General features: G+C 35.7%; 2 protein-coding genes across 2 annotated transcripts; both read right to left on the reverse strand.

Annotated features, from left to right (window-relative positions):
* Window positions 1–4,741: 4,741 nt before the first annotated feature.
* LOC102470472 (olfactory receptor 5AS1) lies at window positions 4,742–5,680 on the reverse strand. The gene has a single exon (XM_006156276.1). It carries the CDS (start codon window positions 5,678–5,680, stop codon window positions 4,742–4,744), a length of 939 nt encoding a protein of 312 aa, XP_006156338.1.
* Window positions 5,681–19,508: 13,828 nt separating this feature from the next.
* Window positions 19,509–20,453, reverse strand: LOC102497447 (olfactory receptor 5F1). The gene has a single exon (XM_006156262.1). The coding sequence runs from the start codon at window positions 20,451–20,453 to the stop codon at window positions 19,509–19,511; it is 945 nt and encodes a 314-aa protein (XP_006156324.1).
* Window positions 20,454–22,602: the final 2,149 nt, after the last annotated feature.

Here is a 22,602-nt window from a genome sequence, read left to right on the forward strand (position 1 = left end):
TTTTTTTTTTTTTTTGGAGAAGAAAGGAAGAAGGGTGTTCTGGCACTTCCAGTGTAGGATATGAAAAGCTAGAAATGTCTACCTTGGTCTTAAATACTTGATCTTCAACTACTTTATGGTCATCTTCTTGAAAAAAGACCTAAAGGAGATACTCTAAGACTAAATGAAAAAGAGATACTCAGTCACCCTGCAGTCATCGTGGCCCTACCAGTTCAAGTGATCACAGATGATAAACTAGGTGTTGGAGTGCAGGCTGACTTTATCCTTAGCCAGTCTGCTCAAATGACAGATTCAAGAACAAATAAACAGCTGTTGCTGGTTTAAGCCATTATGTTTTGCAGCAAAGTTATACAGAACCAAAACAAATGATGGAGTGGTGTTCATGTTACTTGTCCTGGTCGTGTGTACATTTGGAACTGCATGGTTTAGAAGCTAATTTTGCTCACATCAGTGCTATGGTGTTATGGTGTTACTCTGGGTGGGTAGGTCTAGATATTGTCCCAGTAAATGGTTTTAATTGCAAAGTTTGTTTTGCAGTCTTCAGGTTAAACTACAGGAAAAAAAGTACTCTCTGAAATTTAAAAAAAAAAAAAAATTGACTTTTGTAGGAAAGTCCTTGTTCTGGCCATGACTTATGGCTATTGGATTCCATCTTCTGATCAGCTAAAGAGGACATCATGGGCTTCCAAAATTCCACAAAAGCCACATATGTTAATTTACAAATTTTCAATAGTCAAGTAAGACCAAATCAAATTATTTTGCATTACTTCAAAGTAGTATGAACTACAAGGATTTTATACCTCATAGAGCTTTTATCTGGTGCTGGGATGTGATGTCAGGTAATTTTCCTTTAGTTTGGTCAAGAAAATGAAATAAAGATGATTTTATGGAGCAGGAAAGGAAATCTTCTCATTTTAGAGAAATGACTTATGATATGATGAAAACTTGTTTTGTCAAGTAACTTATTTTGTATAACAAGGAAATGGAGTATATACTTACTTAACAGAACTAATAACAATGTGTTCATTATAAATCATAACATGTCTTCTTTACCATATTTGACAGTGTTTGTAAGTAAGAAGAAAGCACAAATTTTCATTCAAAATTCAGTCCCAGCATCTATCTTTAAGGTATTAATGTGAAAAATATATCATGATGGCATTTCAAGGAAATTTTTAATTTTTTTAAAATTATTCATAAATTCCTTTAAAGGTAAATATTGAACACATTATTTAAATATGACTTACAATTTTTAAGTCTAGGAAGATTGTCATTTTTCAGCTTATTTCTTAAAACTCATTTATCTCTTACTTCCAATATTCAAGGTATTAGGCAATAATAATAAAAGGTCATCATATAGACTTTACTTTTGTTCCAATTAGAATTGCATATTAGAATATAAATATTATTACAGAGAAAGCACCATTTTAGTGGGTTAAATTTGCATCTTACACTACTCTCTTAAAATGGAAATGCAATATAGTTTCTCAGGTCACAATTTCTCTTTCTCACCATAGAAAAAAACTGAAAAATAAATATTTTTCAAGAATAATTATTATACATATTCTACTTTGTCCTACTTTCTTCTCAACCGTGACCCACTTCATAAAAAATATATATTCAGTTTTAATTTTATATGCTTCTTTTATTAAAATGTATGTGTTAATTGCCTTAGGCATCACATCAAAGTAGATCTTAGAAAAAATAGAAATTAGGAATGACATTCTATTACATTTTGATTACCATAAGTACAGAGAATGCTACTGGCATCTAGCGAGTACAAGCAGAGATGCTGGTAAAAACCCAAACATATACAAGATAGTTTTCCCTTCCCCACTGCAAGGAAGTATTGGCCCCAAATGTCACCAGTGCTGCTTTGTGAAACCCTAGGCCAGATAAATTTTTAACGGTTTTAATAGTTTATAAATACACTGCAGTTTAACTGTTTTAACATCTAACAAATGAAGCTAACATCTTACAAATGAAAAATAAGACTTAGTTGACATATGTGCCCTGGTGAGGAAGCTGATGTACCTTTTTTATGCACAAAAAGTACTAAAAAGAACAAATATATTACGTTGTTCTCCGTTCTCCGACAGCCTTCACAGGAAGCTAATGTATAAACATGAAGAACCACAGAGCTGAATATCCAGTTCCAGTTTATTTGTCCCTTGGTAAGTTGTCAGAATATTTAGGATGCTCACAGACAGATTTTAAATGCTAAATATCTTCAAGGGAATCAATCCCTAGCTTTTCTCTTAAAATCAAATTGTATGTAGTAGCAGTAAAATAACCAAAAGACTCATGCTGTTATTATGTGACAGGAATTATCTACATGCTTTACATATATCTTGGACAGCAGTCCCACCTTTTTTGGAACCAGGAACCATTTTCATGAAAGAAAATTCTTGCATTGATGGAAGGGGTGGTTGGGGGAAAATAGTTTGAGGATGAGTCAAGTCTCACTAGACCTCTGTTTGTCTCCTGCTGTGTGGCCAGGTTCCTGTGGTACTGGTCAATGGTCCAGAGACTGGTGACACCTGAACAAACAGTAGTAACTTTTCCTATGTCAGCCCATTTAATCTTTAAAACAACCTATTTCAGTAGACAATATTCCATATGTTACAGAGGTGATGGAAAAATAAAGGAACATACATTATTCTTTCCTGCAAATGGAGCTCCTAATGGTGGCAGATTGACTGACAATGTTATATATGCCTTCAATACAACATATAAAGAATATAATGAATCAACACCAAGTACCAATTTTTGGGGAACACAAATGGGAGAACAATTTTATATTTTTATTTTTAATATAGAGTAACAAAATTTTAAAGAGGACATTTCTGGAAAAGAGGGTAAAGCATTTTAATTTATTAAATATAAAAAGTTATTTTTTTGTGTAAAAAGGGCATTAATTAAATTCATGCATAGATGTTCTTGGTTATTTGGGCCATAACCTTCAAAATTCAATCTCAAATGCCATAATCCTGAATGTTGAAATCCCAAAAGATTAAAAATCACAAATGATTAATTCTACATAAGTAATTTTAAAAAATTTGAAGACACATATTTACATTTTTATAGGGGGAATTTAAGAAATATATGAAAATATCACAGACTACTTCAAAGGCTACTGTACCAATAAAACAGGTGGTAATTACATATTGGCATACAAGCATAAACACTCAGGTATAATACTGACAGTTGCACAGGTTTAACAGTTATGAGCAGACAAATTATATTCAGAAAGAAACATGTCAAAAGTGGGATATATAGCCTCTCATTACCAGGATTGGTTATTGCATGCTCCCAGATTTATAACTGGTCATTGACATCTTCCGATGAAATCTATCACAAACTGCATTGATGATACTGCAAATGCAGTTGCCCAAAAGTCTGAAAGATCGACATTTTATCTTTCTCAAATGCAGAGATGCAACAAGGACATATATTTGTTGAGGAACTTTCCTTTTTTTATACATATACGCACAATGCTTATACAGATCAATATTGCAAAAATACACTGCTATAGCATAAAATTTGCAAAATTTAGATAAAGTGAATTAGAATTCTCTAAATATCCGCATAATTTATACCTAGAGTATTGCAACTGATGGGAACATGAAATACAGAGCAAACTGTAAAAACTAAACCAACCATATAGGGGAAAAAATAAGAAAAGAAAGAAGGGGCTAGCAGATGGCATGGTGGCTAAGAAGCTGGGTGCCTACATATGATCCTGGACCTGGTGGTTTATTTTTTCGCTTTTTTTCTTTCTCTCTCTCTTTCTCTCTTCCTCAGGTGAGCCCATGTGGCATATACAAATAATAATAATAATAATAATAATAATAATAATAAAGGTAATAAAAATAATAAATGAAATACCTAAAATATGAAAAAGTATATCTCTGGGATATATTATAGGCCCTTTGTTGGCAGTAATCCATAAGAGCTGACTGCCTTTCTAACAATGAACTATATTTTAAAGTTGCGTCAGCTGAATACGGCTTTTTTGGGGGATTTCAGCTTTCAGAATTTCAACATTTGGTATTTTAATATTTTGGGATTATCATTTGACATTTTTACATATTAGAGATTTTTAGACTTTAAGGATTTTAGAATCTAAGAATTAGGGATTTCTATTATGTCAACATCCAGAATTATGATTTCTAAAATGTGCAAGTGGAAAATTATCTGTTGATATTAATGTGTATGATAATATCTTTGCCAGAACTAATATGCAGTGAATTCATGCTAGGAAGATTAATCTTTCATGCTGTAATGATACATAGTGATTGAAAGTTTAAAAATAATAAAATTGAGGGAACCATCAGTTGGCGTAATGGCTATGTCATTGGACTCTCACGTAGTCGACCACAATTTGCATCCCGGACCCGGTGGCTTAAAACTCACGCTGGGCGCATGTGTGTGCATGCCCAAGATCCCGAGAGGAGAATGGAGGAGAAGGGATTGCGGCGTGACCATCCCCCCTGGGGGGTGATTTCTTGCTTTCTGTCTCTATGCCTCTCTCTGTCTGGTGAGCGCACGCGCCCTATAGCGAAAACCTCTCCAAAAAGGAAAAGAAAAAGAAAAAAATAATAAAATTGAAAAGCATAATAATTAAATAAATAAAAGAATGTGCCTTTGGGGATTATAATGATCGATAGTTCGGGTTTAGTTGTTAATGAGATTAGGAAGAGACTGAGCCTTAAATAATCTCAAATATCTTAATACTTACTCATTTTAAAACCCATTTTCTTTCTCGTAACTTTTTGAGGGCATTTTTCACTTCCTTGTTTCTAAAGCTATAGATGATTGGGTTAAACATAGGAAAGACTACAGTATAAAACACTGCAACCACCTTATCAGTGTCTAGAGAATAGCTGGTGGTGGGACGTAAGTACATAAACAGGAGCGTACCGTAGTATAAGGTGACAGCTATGATATGGGAAGCACAGGTGGAGAATGTTTTGCTTCTACCGCCTGAGGACTTGATGCTCAAAACAGTGATGAGGATGCAGAAGTAGGAGATACATACGATCATGAAAGTGCCTGTCTGGATGAAGCCACACAAAGCAAAGAGCAGCAGCTCATTGATATGGGTATCTGCACAGGACAAAGCCAGGAGAGGAGGGATGTCACAGAAAAAATGGTTGACAATGTTGGAGCCACAGAATGGCAGCCTGAATGTGAGGCAGACATGCACTAGTGAAATCATACTTCCACTGAAGTACGCCAACACAATGAAACCAACACAGCCCCTCCTAGACATCAGTGTGGAATAGAGCAGGGGGTTACAGATGGCCGCATAGCGGTCATAGGCCATTGCTGCCAGGATAAGGCACTCAGCATCAGCAAAACACGCAAAGAAAAACATTTGCAGTGCACAGCCATAGGGAGAGATGCTCTTTCTGGATGCTAGGAAATTTACCAGCATTTTAGGAGTGATTGATGTGGAATAGCTGATGTCTAAGAAAGACAAGTTGCTAAGAAAATAATACATAGGGGTTTGAAGGCTTGAATTGGTATTGACTAGGATAATTAGGCCCATATTTCCCACCACAGTTAATGCATATACCATGAGAAACACCAAGAACAGTGTCACTCTGAGAGGTAGAAAATCTGTGAACCCAACAAATATGAACTCATTTGGCATGGTATAATTACTCTCCAACATCTTAGTTTTCATGTTTTTCTCTTTGGAAAGAGATGCTGTCAGCAGACTTGAGTTGACTTGGGTGGCAGATGAACCAAAAATGTTTTTATTCTCCCTTCAATGGAAGCAAATGGACAGTTAATAAAATCTTATTTATGGCATTTTTAGTATATCATGTTGTATTTTTAATCATGTAAAATATTGTATTCATTTATTTCATGAGAGATCGAGACAAAGAGAGAGAAACAACTATTCCCAAAAGGTCATGTTTACACCATGATCCACACCCAGTCTGAACTGTCCCAGATCACATGTACCCTTACACCTGCTCAGTGTGCTCAGGGAGGTTCTGGGACACATGCTCGACATTGATCCTGTGTTGGTCTACTTGAGTCACCACTGAGTACTGCCTGGCTTTTTCTGTTTTTTGTTTGTTTGTTAACATGATAATTAGAAATCATCATTGATAACAAAAACTGTTTTTCAGAATGTGGTGTTCATGATTTAGTAATTTGCAATTCTGTACACTTTAAGTGATAATATTTGTCCCTTAAGAATATCACAATTGGGGGGAACCAGCAGTTAGTGTAATGGCTACGCCACTGGCCTCCCACGTAGTCGACCGTAGTTTGCTTCCCGGACCTGATGGCTTAGAACTCATGCCGGGCGCATGTGCGTGCGTGCCCAAGATCCTGAGAGGAGAACGGAGGAGAAGGGATCGCGGCGTGACCATCCCCCCTGGGGGGTGATTGCTCGCTTTCTGTCTCTATGTCTCTCTCTGTCTGTCTGGCGAGCCCACGTGCCCTATAGTGAAAACCTCTCCAAAATAAAAAAGGAATATCAAAATTGGGGCCAACAGATAACATGGTTGTTAAGATGCTGCATCCCACATAGCTGACTCCACTGTTTGAATTCTAGACCCCCAACGGCTTGAAATACATGCCAGGTACATGTGAACGCATGCCCACAATCCTGAGAAGAGAATGGAGGAGATGGAATGGCAGTGTGGCCATCCCCCTGGGAGTGAGTTTTCACTTTCCCTTTCCCTGTCTCTCTCTGGTGAAGACATGTGCCCTATGACAAAAAATTAAAAAAAAAAAAAAGATAAAAACTATATTAATAAGAATTTGTTTATCTTATTCATCTTGAAGAGTAAATGATATGTTTATGGCTATATGCCTTGCATTTGTCAAATTGATTCCAAATTCAGTGTTTTTTCTCTACTAAACTATAACTGGAATTAGTTGTTTTTTTTTGTCACTGAAGATAAAATGTTAAAATATATCTTTATCTTTTGTTACATCTATGGTAAAGCACAAGATTCTTACCTTGACCCACATTATTGTTCCTTTGTTTTGTTTTGTTTTTAGAGTGATTTTTTGCTATAGAGAAATGCATTCACCAGAGACACAGAGACAAAAAGTGAGAAATCCCCCAGGGAGAATGGCCACTCTGCAATCCCTTCTCCTCCATTCTCCTCCCAGAATTTTGGGCACACATGCAAATGCACTGAGCATGAGTTTTAAGCCACCCGATCCAGGACTTGAACCGTAGTAGACTACATGAAAGTCCAGTGATGTACGCCATCTGCTGGTTCCACCATATCATTGGTTTTTCCATGACCTCTATGCTTTCTGCCCCAAACAAGCTCAATGAATGTAATTCCCTGCAATAGAACACCTTGTTATGCCCTTTCCATTTTAAAGTAGGCATTTGGACAGAACCTTCTCCCATTTATAAAGACTGGTAATTTTCATATCCCAAATAAAAAATATTTCATAAACTTTCTGTTAAATCCAGATGCATTCATGGCTAAACATTCCTTAAAGAAATTGGTTTGTTCAGGGAGCACTGAATTTAATAAGAGATTCTGGAAGTTGGAAGCGGCACAGGTTTTAACATTTGTAGATGTACAGTCATTGCCCCATCTTGTCCTGGATATTGTCAAATTTCAAATTGTATCACATGGACAGCTATATTTGCACTATTTCTTTGTGTCTCCTGAGGGAAAAGCATGGCACTATTAACACTACAGGGAGGCAGTTAGACACCATATAGCACAAAACATTTCAATAGAAAGAGCTCTCAGAGGGGCATATGCTTTCCAGGAGGGACACATTTGCCATTCTTCAGAAATAAAACTGATATAAAATGCTTATTTATCAGGGATAAAGAAAAGAAGATTCCTACCGAGATATCTGGAATAAAAAGAACTCTTTGAAGTCATTTTTGTCAAAGTTCTAACAGAAAAAATTCCCCAAAGAAATTCTTTAGGAGATACCTCATCATTAGCACCAAGAAATTTTTATCTAGTGATATACATTATCCACATCAATCCTTTCATTCTAAAAGTAACAGTCTTTGTTGATGTCTCTGATTCACCATTTTCTTGTTTATGTGGCTCAGATTTGTTATCAGTGATGCAGAAGAGGCCACAGTATGGAAAGTGAGGGAAAAAGTGATCAAATTTCTGGGCAGTAATTCTGGGTATACCACTGCAAATCGTTTCATCTATATAACATTGTTTTTTCACTAACAAAATTGTGTCTACTCTCTTTATTAAACTTTACCTATTCTATTAGTAAGTAGAGTAATATGTAAGGCAAATGAGAGACTGTGCTCATAAAGAGCTTCATAATTATATGGCAAATTTTTATATCTGTTTAGAGATTATTAATATAAATTATTAAAGTCATGTACACGTACCAAAATATGTCTTATTTCCTCAATAGCACCAACAAATCAATGAGTTGACAAATAAAAATTGACAAGGGTCACCAGAAACAAATAAACAAAATCTCACCAAACAAAAATAAGTATAGCTACTACCATGACCACTACAATGATAAGAACATGATGACAACAAGGGCCTAGAGTAATTTTTCTTTTTCTTGAATAGTCTTAATTTGAGTTTTGCATGAGCTAGAACCCTAGTATAGACTCCACAATATTTACTTTGCTGCATCAGTTATAATGATGATAAAATCAATAAAGAATTGCCAAAGGATATAGATAGTAGTAGAGAAGATATTTGCTAAGTATTTGGCAGCATCATTGGTTAAGCTGCATGATTTTCTTATGAAGTAAATATTATCATGTATGTCTTTTGAGAGAAGCATAGAAACATAGCAACATAATTAAATAGCCTACCCAAGTTCACATAGACAGATTCCAGCTCTCTCACTCTTTTTTTTTTTTTTTTCAAAGGTTTTTGCTGTATGGTGCATACGCTTACAAGAGAGACAGAAAGGGAGAAATCACCCCCCTGGGGGGATGGCCATACCACAATCTCTTCTCCTCCATTCTCCTCCCCAGATCTTGGGCACACATGCACACGCGCCCAGCATGAGTGTAAGCAACCGGGTCCAAGACTCTAACTACAGTCGACTACATGGGAGTCCAACGACATAGACATTATGCTAACTGCTGGTCCCCCAGCTCTCTCTCCTTAATCAAATACCACAGTGCCTCTGATGTTGTCACATTTTTCTTGAGTCCCACAATTTCAACAAAATTGTTTAGAGTTTCTGTATGTGATTCCTGAGTGGATAATTAATCACCCTAGGACAATTTTATTTATCTTGAAGAATTCCTCTGATGCTACTCTGAACTAAAATCAGGAAAAGTCTCCTAATTGAGTGTAGCCATGATGGCACAGTGGTAGTGCACTGCTTAATGATCCTGGAGAGATATGGAAGACTGAGTTTGCTCCCTGGATCCTGTAAGCACCATGTGTGTGAGCATGCATGTGTGATCCAAGCTGCTTGGGAAGACTAGGTGGAGGACTGTGGCATGAGACCCTGTTTGGGGTATTTATCTTTCTTTCTCTCTCTTTTTGTATGTTTCGCTCTCTCTCATAAAACAAAACGTAACTTAAAAAAAGAAAAACAAAAACTTCCTTAAATGAACTGAACCCAACTTGTTCTCAGGACAATCTCATCTGGCAAAGCTTCTATTTCTAAAAGTTGTGAATTTTTATTTACTAACCTGATTGAAGGAGATGTGTGGAAGAGAAATGATAAAGCTAATTACACTTCATTTGTTCTCTCTCTTCTGCAAATAGCACTGTGCTTTGGTGGTTAAATACAAAGGACTTAGAGACAGACAAACTTGAGTTTAACTTCAGATCTTACATCTAATCTTCTAGAAGTCACCGAACTTCACTATGCCTAACTTTGTTTTGTTTATTTCATGTAATAATATAAGACTGAAATCTATATTGAACTACATAATTTATTATAGTATTTTATAGAGCTTGTTATATTATAGATAGATAAAATATTTATTATTCATTACATAATTGTTACTAGTAATGTGATTAGGATTACTTAATAATTTCATATCTGACTTTAAGATCTTCTAGTTTTAATTTATGGGAGTAAACAATTAACTATAATGTGGGTGAATATATATTACACGCACAAAAAACTGAGGTTTAGTTTCTTGGTACTGGAGATTAGACCACTAGATTTCCTAATTCCTAAATAAGTATAGTCACCTCCCTTTTCATTGCAATAAGGTACACAACGAATTGGGCAGTAATTTATTATTTTTTTAATTGCCATGAGTAAAGAAAGCTTAGATCTGTGTCATCACTACCCTCTGCTTATTTCCCAAGCTCACAAGCACAGAACTCAAAGCAAAACAAACAAACAAACAAATAAATAAAACACTTAAAATTGGCGAAGATATATTCTCTCTAAGGTAAATCCATTATCTTTGCATCATTCATATTTTTTCAATGCTTTAGACAATAAATCACCCACCTTTGAACCCTCTAAAATTTTCAGTTGTAAGAATTGCTTTCACAGGATGCTGACATTATTTTTCTCTAGGTTTTAGAGATAGGTCATTTAAGGGATGAGTATTTATCTCTAGGCCATGACAAGAGAGACATTATCCCAAGATAATCCCCAACTCCAGGAGGATGGTGAATAATTACTGTCTATAGTGATGCAGCTTGGCTGATTTCTTTTAAATGGAAAATAAGGAAGAACATAACAAAATAAACTTTACATTACTGAGTTACACCGCATCATAAATCTTCATCATTGGGAAACATTTCATTAAATGACAAAAACCAACATTTAATCTTACCAACCTGTGAAAAAAGAATTATGTACTCTATTAATTATGTGATTTCTATGTTTCTGCAATGACTTCATAGACATTATGATCATTTGAAATGGACAAGAGAATTTTTTTAAAAATATATTGTCTTAATTTAATTAATTAATTATTTTAAATTTGTTATAGGGTTCATGCACTCACTAGAGAGACAATAAGGGCATTGATAATCTATTCCACAAATACTGGAAGAAAACTTTTTTAAGTCTAGAGTGGCACTCAAACATTTCAGATCCAAGAAATACAAAGAACTCCAGATAGAGTCAATCCAAAGATCCTCTCCACAGAATATCATAACTAGATTGGTCAAAACCCTAAAGACAAGATACTGGGATAGGCAACAGAACAATGTCAAATCACTTACAAAGGCTGTCCCATCAGGCTAACATCACACCTGTCATTGGATACAATGCAAGCAGGGAAAAAATGGGGAAATATATTCAAAGTGTTAAATATAAAACAAGTTGAATTGAGATTTCTAATCTCCTAAATCCCTCAAGGTTTCTCTTGTCAGCACAAGAAGTCATTGATCATTGAACCTTATCAGTTTTCACTATACTAAAATCAGTGTTTCAATACCTGAGTACAGAGCTGTTGCCTCACATGCTTATGCTGATTCTCCTCAAGAAATACCTCCATCAGCCTACATTGATCCATATTTTGCTTTGGACCTCAATTTATCTCAAAAATAGATGCACAAAGCTTGCTTTAGGAAACAAATAATCTACATGTTGACAACTTAACAATATTATACTACATCTTCTTATACAATACATCAAGAGAACTGGGTGTTTTCCCATTTATAGATTTTTAAAATTTTGTCCAGCAATTAAACATCATACTTGCTACATGTGTCTGTATGTCTATCTTATTCCTTCTGAATAAACCCATCATGATTTAATTGGGAGGGTTCTACTCTGATTACCTTAATCTTGATCAGCTCTAATAGCCCATGTTTCAACACCACAGTCAGAAAAGACTTAACCTTCTTGGGACCAGCAGGTGGCATGGTAGTTAAGGTGCTGGATTTCCATATGACTGACTAAGATTCAAGTCCTGGACCTGGTGACTTGCTTTCTCACTTTCCCTCTTTATCTCTCTTGTTCTATATCTCTATTTGGTCAAAATAAAATAAATTAATTAGTTAATTTAAAAAAGAGTTTACCTTCTTAATCCCATCACAAATTTTATCATTCATGTAAATTTTTTGGCACATATTCAAATCATAGTACCTGGTAAAAGGCCCTAGATTCCTTTGGAGAAGATTGGGAGAAATATTATATTAATAGTATAAATTTTGGTAGTGTATATTAGTCTTTATTTATGAGTACTTGACCTCTTTTTAATTCAGTATGGGTCTATAAACTGACTCAAGTCTCTAAAGTGATTTAGGAGCTGTTTTTATATTTCAAATTATACCTTTTTTCAGTTGATATGAACATTTTCTGCATATACAGATCAAAGAAGATTTTAGTAGAATTCCTATATATTTCACTTCTATAAACACCAAGAGTAGCTGGTGCCATAGTTCATAAGTCAGACTATTCTGATTTCTGCTTTACCTCTGCTGTTCAGTGCAGAAACTGTCTCTACCTTTTCTTTGATGGTTTCATGCCACCACTTGGTCCAGCCTCCCCAGAATCCAATTATTCTCATTGCATTTAAGTTGTTCGTTCCACTTGAGTAATTGTGGTTCACATTATGTGGTCTAGCCTATACAGAAGAGTAATCACAGAATAATGTGGTTTCCTTCACAAATCTATTTTTCAAAGTTTAGTGAAAATTATGCCTTTTGGATCCATCCAAAATGGATGCATTCATTTAAGTGAAAAATCTGCTCTAGCATTCCAATTCTGCTAAGCTTTTAATATTTGTGTTTTTTTAAGAATTATTTTAACTTAATTTATTTATTTTAATTTGACCAGAGAGAAACAGAGTGAAAGAGAGAGAGAGTAAAAGATAAAGAAAGAGAGAGAGAAAGTGAGAAAGCAAGGTACCAGGTCCAGGGCTTGAATTGTAGTTGGCTGTGTGGGAGTCCAGCATCCTTAACACCATGGCACCTGCTGGTCCAGCCTTTAATTCTTTTCACTTTATTAATCAAGAAAGATAGGCATCTCCAACTTGTTCATGGTGAGCCATCTTTATGCATTTGTGTGAGTGTATATTTTGCTATAGGGTGTGTGAGCTCACCAAAGAAAGATGAAGACAAAGAGAGAGAGAAAAAGTGAGAAATCACTCCCCTTGGGGGATAACCATGCTGCAATCCCTTCTTCCCTATTCTCCTCTCCAGATTTTGGGCAAGTATGCACACACACGTGGCATGTTTTTCAAACCCCGGAATCTAAGACTCAGACTGCACAGTTGATCATGTGGGATAAAGCACTTTAACAACAATGCCACCTGCTGGCCTATGAGCTCTCTTTGAACCATGTTTCAGTCAACCAACCAAAGCCAGCACTTTTTATACATCACCAAGTTGCAACAGTATACAGACTCTCTGCTTAGTGAGTCAATATCAATAAATTTGGCCACTCAACTTTAAGTCACTTCCATAATCATCTCATACCATTAGTATACATGTCCACACAGGTCCCCCAGATTTTGCTTGCTTTGACAAGCACACAAACAATAAACCTCAAGAGTCTTTTTAAATGTAGGACTCTACTCACAGGGTAACATGTTATATCTCTTCCATATGCATCTGCTAGGACTTGATTCCAATTATGTATGGGTCTAGAAGCTAAGAAAAGGTGGGTCCTGTGAATTATCATCCCTTTATTTACCAAGTGCCCCAGAAGAAGCCATTGCTATTTCCTCAGACAAAGCAGGATTAATCACCTCAGACAGAGGTGGAAAGGCAGACACTACTAGATAAGACATTACTGGGGTTCAGAAGGTGATTTCTATTGGAAAACAAACTAATGAGAATTTAGGAATTCAATATCCTCAGCTTTATTGGAGTCTCCCACACAAGCCTATCCCAACATACAGGATCCCTTTCTTTCATAACCCATGCCTTTGTTTTAACAGTGGACACCTTACGGGACCAGCAGTTAGAGTATTGGCTATGCCGCTGGACTCCCATGTAGTTGGCTGCAGTTTGAGTCCCGGACCTGGTGGCTTAAACTCACGCCGGGCGCATGTGCGTGTGTGCCCAAGATCCCAAGAGGAGAACGGAGGAGAAGGGATTGCGGTGTGGCCATCAGCCCTGGGGGGTGATTTCTCACTTTCTGTCGCCCTGTCTCTAACTCTCCGGCGAGTGCAAGCGCCTTATAACAAAAACCTCTCCAAAAAAAAAAGAAAAAAAGGCTAAGAGTTCAAATTTCCTTGTAATTCTGAAGTTGGATTGAGAATTTGTATTTGTTTCTCAACAATACCAATCCTATTGCTGAAGGAAAAGATTATTTTACAAAGTAAACTTAGTAGCTGTTAGGCTATTTGTTCAGAACAGAAGCCAGGAATTTGAACTTCTTTTTTTTTTTTTAATTCAAAATCCGCTTTTATTTATTCACTCCAAGGAATTTGAACTTCTGAGCTCATCTTCTTCTTTCATCACATTGATTCAGCTATATTAGAAGCAACCAAACAATGCCATTATAGTAATTAGTTTTCCATGCATTTTCAAAAGTATCTTATTGTTACAGTCTACTTGGCAAGAATAAGAGGACATCCAGACATAGTCAAATTCTTTGGAGTTATTAATTAAGCCGGTGGCATATGGGGGGACTTGTGTGGAATGAAAGAAAAAGGGTGCATATAAAGGCAAAGATCACAATGTCCCTACCTCCCTACACCATGATATAATGATCAAAAGGACAAAGGCGTGGTGGGCTTGGAAGGGTAGGGGGTAGATTTTACAAGAGCAAAAGCACATTATAGAAGCAGAGCAAGCAAGTAAGCAGGTTAATCATTCTTAAAGGTATATTCCATCCCTGACTAAACACAGTGGCATCTCACTGATTTCCATGGCTCTGGGCAAGGTCCAGTGACTGAAGATTGCATTTGTTTTTAGAGAGTTTCTTTTTTTTTTTTTTTCCTACAGGGTGCATGTGCTTTCCAGAAAGACAGTCAGAGACAGAAAATGAGAAATCACCCCCCCAAAAGGGATGGCCATGCTGAAATCTCTTCTCCAATGTCACTTCAGAATCTTGCATATACATACACATGCACCTGGTGTAGGTTTAAGGTTTAAGCCACGGGTCCAGAATTCGAACTGCAGTCTATTACATGGGAGTCCAGCGACGTAGCCATTATGCCATCTGCTGGTCCCTGGATATTATATGTTAAGGCAACTAGGTAGAGTGGGTTTTAAAGATAATATGAGTGTTAATTACTCTATTTACTCTTAGGCAAAAGAGAAGGCAAGTTTCTAGTCATAGGAATCTAACAGTTTATAATGGAGATGCTCTTCCAAGGTGGAGTCACGCCTGCTTCAATATGCAGAGTTACTGACATTCTTGTCTCATATAAGTGATTGACTAGGAGTCTCCAATGAAAATATGTTATGAATTTATTAAAACAGTTCGCAGCATGGATTCTCAGTGCTCCCAGTATTATTGGAAGTATAAACCTTAGTATTTTTATAATATAAAATTAGATAGTCAATTTCAAAACTTACAAAACAAAGAAGGCAAAATCATTCTTAAAATTCTATTCCTCTATGAGACCACTTCTAATATCCAAATTGGTGGTAGTTGGGGATCTCCAGAGAGACAGAATCAATAGTACAGATAGGTAGATAAACATGCAAAAAGATATATGAAAGGTAATAGAGATAGGAGAGGAGATTTATTAGGGGAACAGGTTCATATAATTATGGAGACTAAGAAGTCCTACAATGTACTGCCTGCAAGGTAGAGAACCATTGCAGCCAATAGCATGGCTTATTTCATCACTAAGGTGTGAGAACCAACTCACAAGCCAATGAACTGTGGAAACACCCTTATATAAATATCCAAAATAATTCTATAATAACTATCTAGGTTTCTCTTAATTCTGACAGGTTTACTCCTAAAGTAAACCATATATTTCCATTTTATGAGCCCGCATTACTTGATTTTACTGGGCTCCACTACTAAGGGATAAAGCTATTTTACTACGATCGGCCATAGAAATAGCTTTCTCATTTTCTTTGTAAATTTATTGTTTTTTCTCTTTTGACTAATAATCATCTGATCTAGTCTTTCCAATTAAAAAAAAAAATAAAATAGTTCATTTAAAGTACCTAATCAAGGCAGGAAATTATTTCTGCACTTAACAACAAAATGTCATGTTTTTCCTCACATACCCCTGACCACTGACATGTTACTTTCTTGACATAACATTGTTTATCTCTAGACTTTGAAATGTGTTAAGTATGATTGGGCACACTGTTTTTTATTTTATTTGAACAGTGTGACATTAAATGAGATTACTACTTCACTTAATTGGGGATTTAGCCTTTATCTAAATACTGCATACAAAATGTACGACTTATCATTTTTATACAATTAAAATGATGCACATTTTGGTTTATACTTGACTAGCTAAAGCAAAATTGCATATGTCAATATCAAACCATGTCTATGCATTTCTGCCTTAATGCAGCACTCCATCTATACTAGTAACAACTTGAGTTTTTTGTATGTATGTGATTTTATTTTTCCCAACTTGTTACTTGCTTTTCCAATTTATGTTATTCAATAATTTTGTGAACTAGTCTCTCCTTGACTTCACCTAACCACTGAAAAGTGTTACCCAAAATATGGAAATTTAATGGCATACATTTCAAATTCTTCTCATTAACTTTTTAAAATGTTTGCTACATGGAACATGTGCTTGCCAGAGACAGACAGAAACAGAGAAAGAGAGAGAGAAAGAGAGAGAGAGAGAGAGGTAAAGTGAAAAATTACCACCAGGGTGATGGTCATGCTGCAATCCTTTCTCCTCCATTTCTTTTTCAGATTTTGAGTATGCATGCAGATCCTACTGGCATGCTTTCAAGTTGCTGGGTTGGGGACTTGAACTGTGGAGTTGGTCATGTGGGATCCAGACACCTTAGCCACAACACCCCCTGCGGGCCCCTCTTCTCATTAATTTTAATAAATCATTCAAAACCATTGAATAAGACAAAACATTTATTTATATCTGTAGTTCCAGAATGAAAGGGTGGTAATCATAAACATCCAAGACAGTGATTAGAAAAAAATAAAGAATCAATAGAGCAAAGAGACAAAAAAAAAAATTACATTTTAAGTAAGATTTCCATAAACATTGTTATCTTCTAAAGAAGAGAATGAGAAAACCACACTCTGTAATAAATAGCAGTTTCTTAATAACTGAGTTTCTTAAATAGCAGTATCTTTGCTTTTACAAATTAAATTATTTTAGTTACAGAAAATTAAAACACTTGTAACTCTTTAATGTAAATAAATAGAACAAGAAAGAATATGCAATATGTGCTATAAAATGAAGCTGGATAACTTTTGGCATGGCATAATTTTCTGCTGTCGGCATATCACAGATGAAAGAAATATCACTGCTTCTATCAACTTTAACTTCAGCACCAAGCATGAGGGCAGAGACATAGGCCTTGGGGAATGTCCCTTCAAACACTGTCAACTGTGGCTATCCGCTAACTCCTTATTTACCTTTATTTTAATAATTCTTAGCTTTAGTTATTAAGATTTATTTTAATTGATCTTATTGCTAATTAAAAGAACACTTCTGTAAGCAGAAAATTTATGAACAATTTTAGGAAATATTTCATTCTCTTGTTGAACAATGATCTACCTCTTTTGCAAATATCACAATTGAACTCTTTGCAGGGTTTCAATGTTTGTTCAGGGGTGCTTTTTTTCTTTTTTCATCAATCTAAAAGAAAGAGAGAGTAAGGTGGCTCTATTCACTTGGGTTACTGTTACAAAATAATTCAGCTGATAGTTTACAAACAACGGAAAATAATTGCTCACTATTTTTAGAGGTTAGAAACTCCAATAATAAGACATCAGTGGATTTCTTTTTTTTTTTTTTGAAGAGGTTTTTTTTTTGCTATAGGGTGTGTGCACTCGCCAGACAGACAGAGAGATAGAAAGTGAGAAATCACCCCCAGGGGGGATGGCCACACCGCAATCCCTTTTCCTCCATTCTCCTCTTGGGATCTTGGGCATGTATGCACATGTGTCCGGCATGAGTTTAAGCCACCAGGTTCGGGACTTGAACCGCGTTCGATTACGTAGGAGTCCAGCGACATAGCCATTACGCTAACTGCTGGTCCCTTGACATCAGTGGATTTCTTATCTGGTAGTCTTACTCTGCTTCAAAAAGTGGTGCCTACTTGCTCTGTCTCCACATAAAGGAAAGGATGAACAGACCTTGCATGTCTCTTTTATAAGAGCACAAACACCATTCATGAGGGTTCTACCTTTCTAATATCTACCATCTAAAGGCCCTTCTTATCACTATCACACCTTCTGCTTTGCTTTGACATACGAATTTAGGGCAAACTTTGATATAGTGGCAAATTCAGATTATAGCAAAATAATTAAGCAGATTTTGAGAATTATGGAGGGGAATGGAAATAGATTTGTAGTTGATATATTGTAATCTAAGAGTGGTTTCCTTAATATATATTTTTAAATAAACTCATGTTTACTATCTAAAGAATGTATGCACACACATATATGTATGTAGAGGTGAAGAAAATAAGAAGTGTAGTGCTTAGTTTCTATTAAAACTAATTTCCAGGACCAACAGATAGCATAGTGGTTACATCACTGGGCTCCCATATACTTGACCACAGTTCAAGTGCAGGACCCTGCAGCTTAAACTCATGGTACATGATGGGACCAGCAGTTAACGTAATGGCTATGTCGCTGGAATCCTATGTAGTTGACTACAGTTTGAATCTCGGACCCAGTGGTTTGAACTCAACACTGGGTGCATGTGTTTGCATGCCTAACATCCCGAGAGGAAAGTGGAGGAGAAGGGATTGTGGTGTGGCCATCCCCCCTGGGGGGTGATTTCTCACTTTCTGTCTCTCTGTCTTCCTGGCAAGCAAGGCAGTTGACTCCCATATAGCTCACTGCATAATTTGAGTCCCAGATCTGATGGCTAGAGAAACACACTGGGAGCTAGTATATGTGCACCCAGAATCCCAAAAGGAGGAACTAAAAAGGAAGCATGGCAGTGTGACCATCCCCCGTGGGATGGTGCTGTCTCTCTTTTCCACTTTCTCTCTCTTTCTCTCTGTTTCTTGCTAGTGTATGCACATTGTAGAAAATTTATACACACACACAGACACACAGACACACAAACACACACACACACACACACATTTTAATTTAAAGTATTACCATCATATAAGATATTTAACAATTTATTGAGAATAGTAAATGGGGAAAATAAAGCACAGGAAAAACAAGAAATTACTAATCAAATTATTCTATTTGATTCTATTTGGATAGATTTATGTGACATGGCAACTTTGGTTTCTAAACATTTAATACCTTTTGCCCTCCAGCTAATATTTCATTACTATGAAGTCTTAATTCTGAGGATCTAATAAAGAAACAGAATAATTATAAACTGAAAGTCACTTTGTTGCATCATCCCAAATTACACACAGATATTTAAGTATTAACATAAAATGTTTACTGAGAAAATATTCTAATGAGAAAATGTAAGCCTAAACTAGACTTTTAAAGTAAATTAAACATATTTGACTCAGATATTTAATTAAAAATTACAGAAATGAAGGAGTTCTTTTCCTTGTAATTAAATCCCATAAAGCCTTCTTCACATCCTTATTCCGGAGGCTATAGATCAGAGGATTCAGCATGGGGATCACTACTGTGTAGAACACAGAAGCCACTTTGTCCTGATTTAGAGAATAGCTGGAACTCGGTCTCAGATAAGTATAGATGGCAGTGGCATAGAACAGAATTATGGCTGTCAGGTGAGAGGCACAGGTTGACAAAGCTTTGTGCCTCCCCTCCCCTGAATGCATACGGAAGATGGAGAAGAGAATGTAGGAGTAGGAAGTCAGGATGACTAGCAGAACTCCAACCATATTCACTCCAGCAAAAGTGGAAAAGATGGTTTCTTTCAGGCGTGTGTCAGAACATGAGAGCTTAAATAGTGGGGGGCTGTCACAGAAGAAGTGATGGATGATATTGGAGCCACAGAAGGGCAAGCTGCTCACATAACTTGTGTTGACCATGGAGTTCAACAATCCTGCAGTGAAAGCCCCAGCTGCCATTTTCAGGCAGACCGTTCTGGACATGATCATGGTGTAGAGCAGTGGGTTGCATATGGCCACGTAACGGTCATAGGCCATTAACCCAAAGAGGATGCATTCTGTTGTTGCCAGGGCAATGAAGAAGTACATCTGCAGGAAGCAGCCAGCAAAGGAGATGGTTTTCTTCTCTGATAATAGATCTATTAGCATCCTTGGGGTGACGGTGGATGAATAACAAATGTCCACAAAGGACAGATTAGCCAGGAAGAAATACATGGGTGTGTGAAGTCTGGAATCAATCCTGATTAAGAAGATCATCCCAACATTCCCCAAAACTGTAAAGGTGTAAATTGCAAAAAATAGGAAAAAGAGGATGATCTGTAGCTCCACTGTGTCTGCTAATCCCAACAAGATGAACTCATGCAGAGAGGTATAGTTTTTCATGCTCATTTATTGGAAATTTATTTTTTAAATTTGTATTATTTGTAAATATTTTTCCTTCCAAAGTTTACTTGAAAAAAGCATACATATTAACTAGGATTATAAATAATTTTTTAAATACTATAATACTATAGCATAGTAAGTAAAATGGTATGAGGGAAAGAAGAGAGCGTAATGATACATAAGGGATGAAATTTAATAAACAATTATCTGTATTGAACCTTAGTTATAAGGCTCTCAAACCACTGATCTAAGTCTTCACATATTTTCAGTTTCTACAAAAGTATGTTTAAATTCTTTCTATATTAGCCCATATCCAAAATGTAGAGGATAGAAATATATTGACTGAAATCTCTCCCATTCTCTGCAAAGGTATATAGATTAACAACAATACATTTTATTTCTTTCCTTGAAAATCTCTCTATACATCCTTTAACTCCCAAACTCATGCATTTATACCATTTGGAATAGCTTCTGTATAATCCCAAGCAGTAAAAATAGTAAGCATTTTAAATAAACAATAATTTGACATCTGTAATTCCTTAAGAATGATCTTGCAAAGTTTTAGAAATGAATTATTCAATACATTGTTATTTCAGTATCACGGCATACACTATCAAATTAATGCCATGTAGTACCAAAAAACATATCTACTGCAGTGAAAATCAATAGACCTTTATAACTTTTTTCCTAGGTAGTGTCTTACCAAAGAAGTCTATTATTTTCTTTTATCTGAGCTCTCAGTTAGTGGTGAAATATTTTTTAAATGAAAAATTATCATTAAAATAGAGTGGAATATATACTTATCTCATAGTAAAATTTTGAGACACCGTATGAGTAAATTCATGTTGCTACACTTTTTATTTTGTTTTGCTTCAAGACTCTAGGGTAATCACTGGGACTAGATAATAGATATTAATTATAGAATCAATTCTCTAAAGGCATAAAGTTAATTCTCCAAAAAAAGAGAAAGCTATATCCAAATATATAAAATCAGATATTATACGGAACTTGCATCATAAGATTTCCCACCTCTGCATTATTGTAAAATCTTTTCCCAAAGTCAACAGAATAATATATTAAATGAATATTTTCATTGCTTTCTTCTTTGGATTTGGCTTATTCCAATTAGATACATAACCCACTACTAAATTTTATTCTGGCCTATCAAAAGACAAAATACTATAAAACCAGTATTATTAATATTAATAAGAATTAGTACTGTTATTACCAATAATAGACAAAAGACAAGTTTTGTCTTTTGCCTATCATCTAATTGGACAATATTTCATTACGTAAAATAGAATGACTGCTACAATAAATGAAGCAGAGGAGTTTGGATTTTCAGACATAAAATGCCTGAAGAAAGCAGAAAAAGCGAACAAAAATAAGATTAGCCATTTCAAAGTTACTTTCTTTAAAAAACTACAAAGACAGTACTTCCTATGACACTGACTAAGACTGACCTTTTATTGCAAACCTCTTTCTGTTTCAGAGTTTGATTTGATTGTGTGGTATTTAGCATACAGTAATCCATTTTGGTCTGATCTGGTGTGCTGGTGCCTAGTACAGGAGCCTAATCTAAAACAATGGTCTCCTACAAACTATGTTTAATATCACCTTGTAATTCACTGTGTGTATGTATGTGTCTATGTGTTTCTTTGACCTGTGTAACTTCCAATCCAGTTCTATTCCTGATTAAAATTAATAATAAGGCAAAACAAGCAAATACATGTTGTACAATATTTAAAGAAATACTGTAAAACTACTGGTGGAAAACACTGGGGAAACTCTGGGAGACCTTGAATAGGCAAAGACTTCTTAAATAAGACTTCCAAAACACAGGCAATTATCCTCAAAATAGACAAGTGGGATTACATCAGATTAAGAAATTTCCGCACAGCAATGGACACAGCTCAATTCAATTAGTGTGAGTCAGCAACTCTCGAAATAGAATATTTTTGGTAAACTATGCCTCAGACAAGGGATTGATAACCAGGATACACAGGGAACTCAAGCAACTTGTCAAAAAAGCAAACAAACCAACAAACAAAATTTATTAACCCAATTAAAAAATGAATAAAGGAGCTGAATAAACAACTCTCTAAGGAACACATACGAACAGCCGAAAAGCATAAGAAAAAATACTCAACATCCC

The sequence above is a fragment of the Tupaia chinensis genome, unplaced genomic scaffold, assembly GCF_000334495.1.
Source record: "Tupaia chinensis unplaced genomic scaffold, TupChi_1.0 Scaffold000486_1, whole genome shotgun sequence".
In the NCBI taxonomy this organism is placed as follows: Eukaryota; Metazoa; Chordata; class Mammalia; order Scandentia; family Tupaiidae; genus Tupaia; species Tupaia belangeri.

Excerpts from the sequence above, each read along its gene's own strand:
- LOC102497447 (XM_006156262.1), bottom strand. The coding sequence starts at position 20,453 with ATGAGCATGAAAAACTATACCTCTCTGCATGAGTTCATCTTGTTGGGA.
- LOC102470472 (XM_006156276.1), bottom strand. The coding sequence starts at position 5,680 with ATGTTGGAGAGTAATTATACCATGCCAAATGAGTTCATATTTGTTGGG.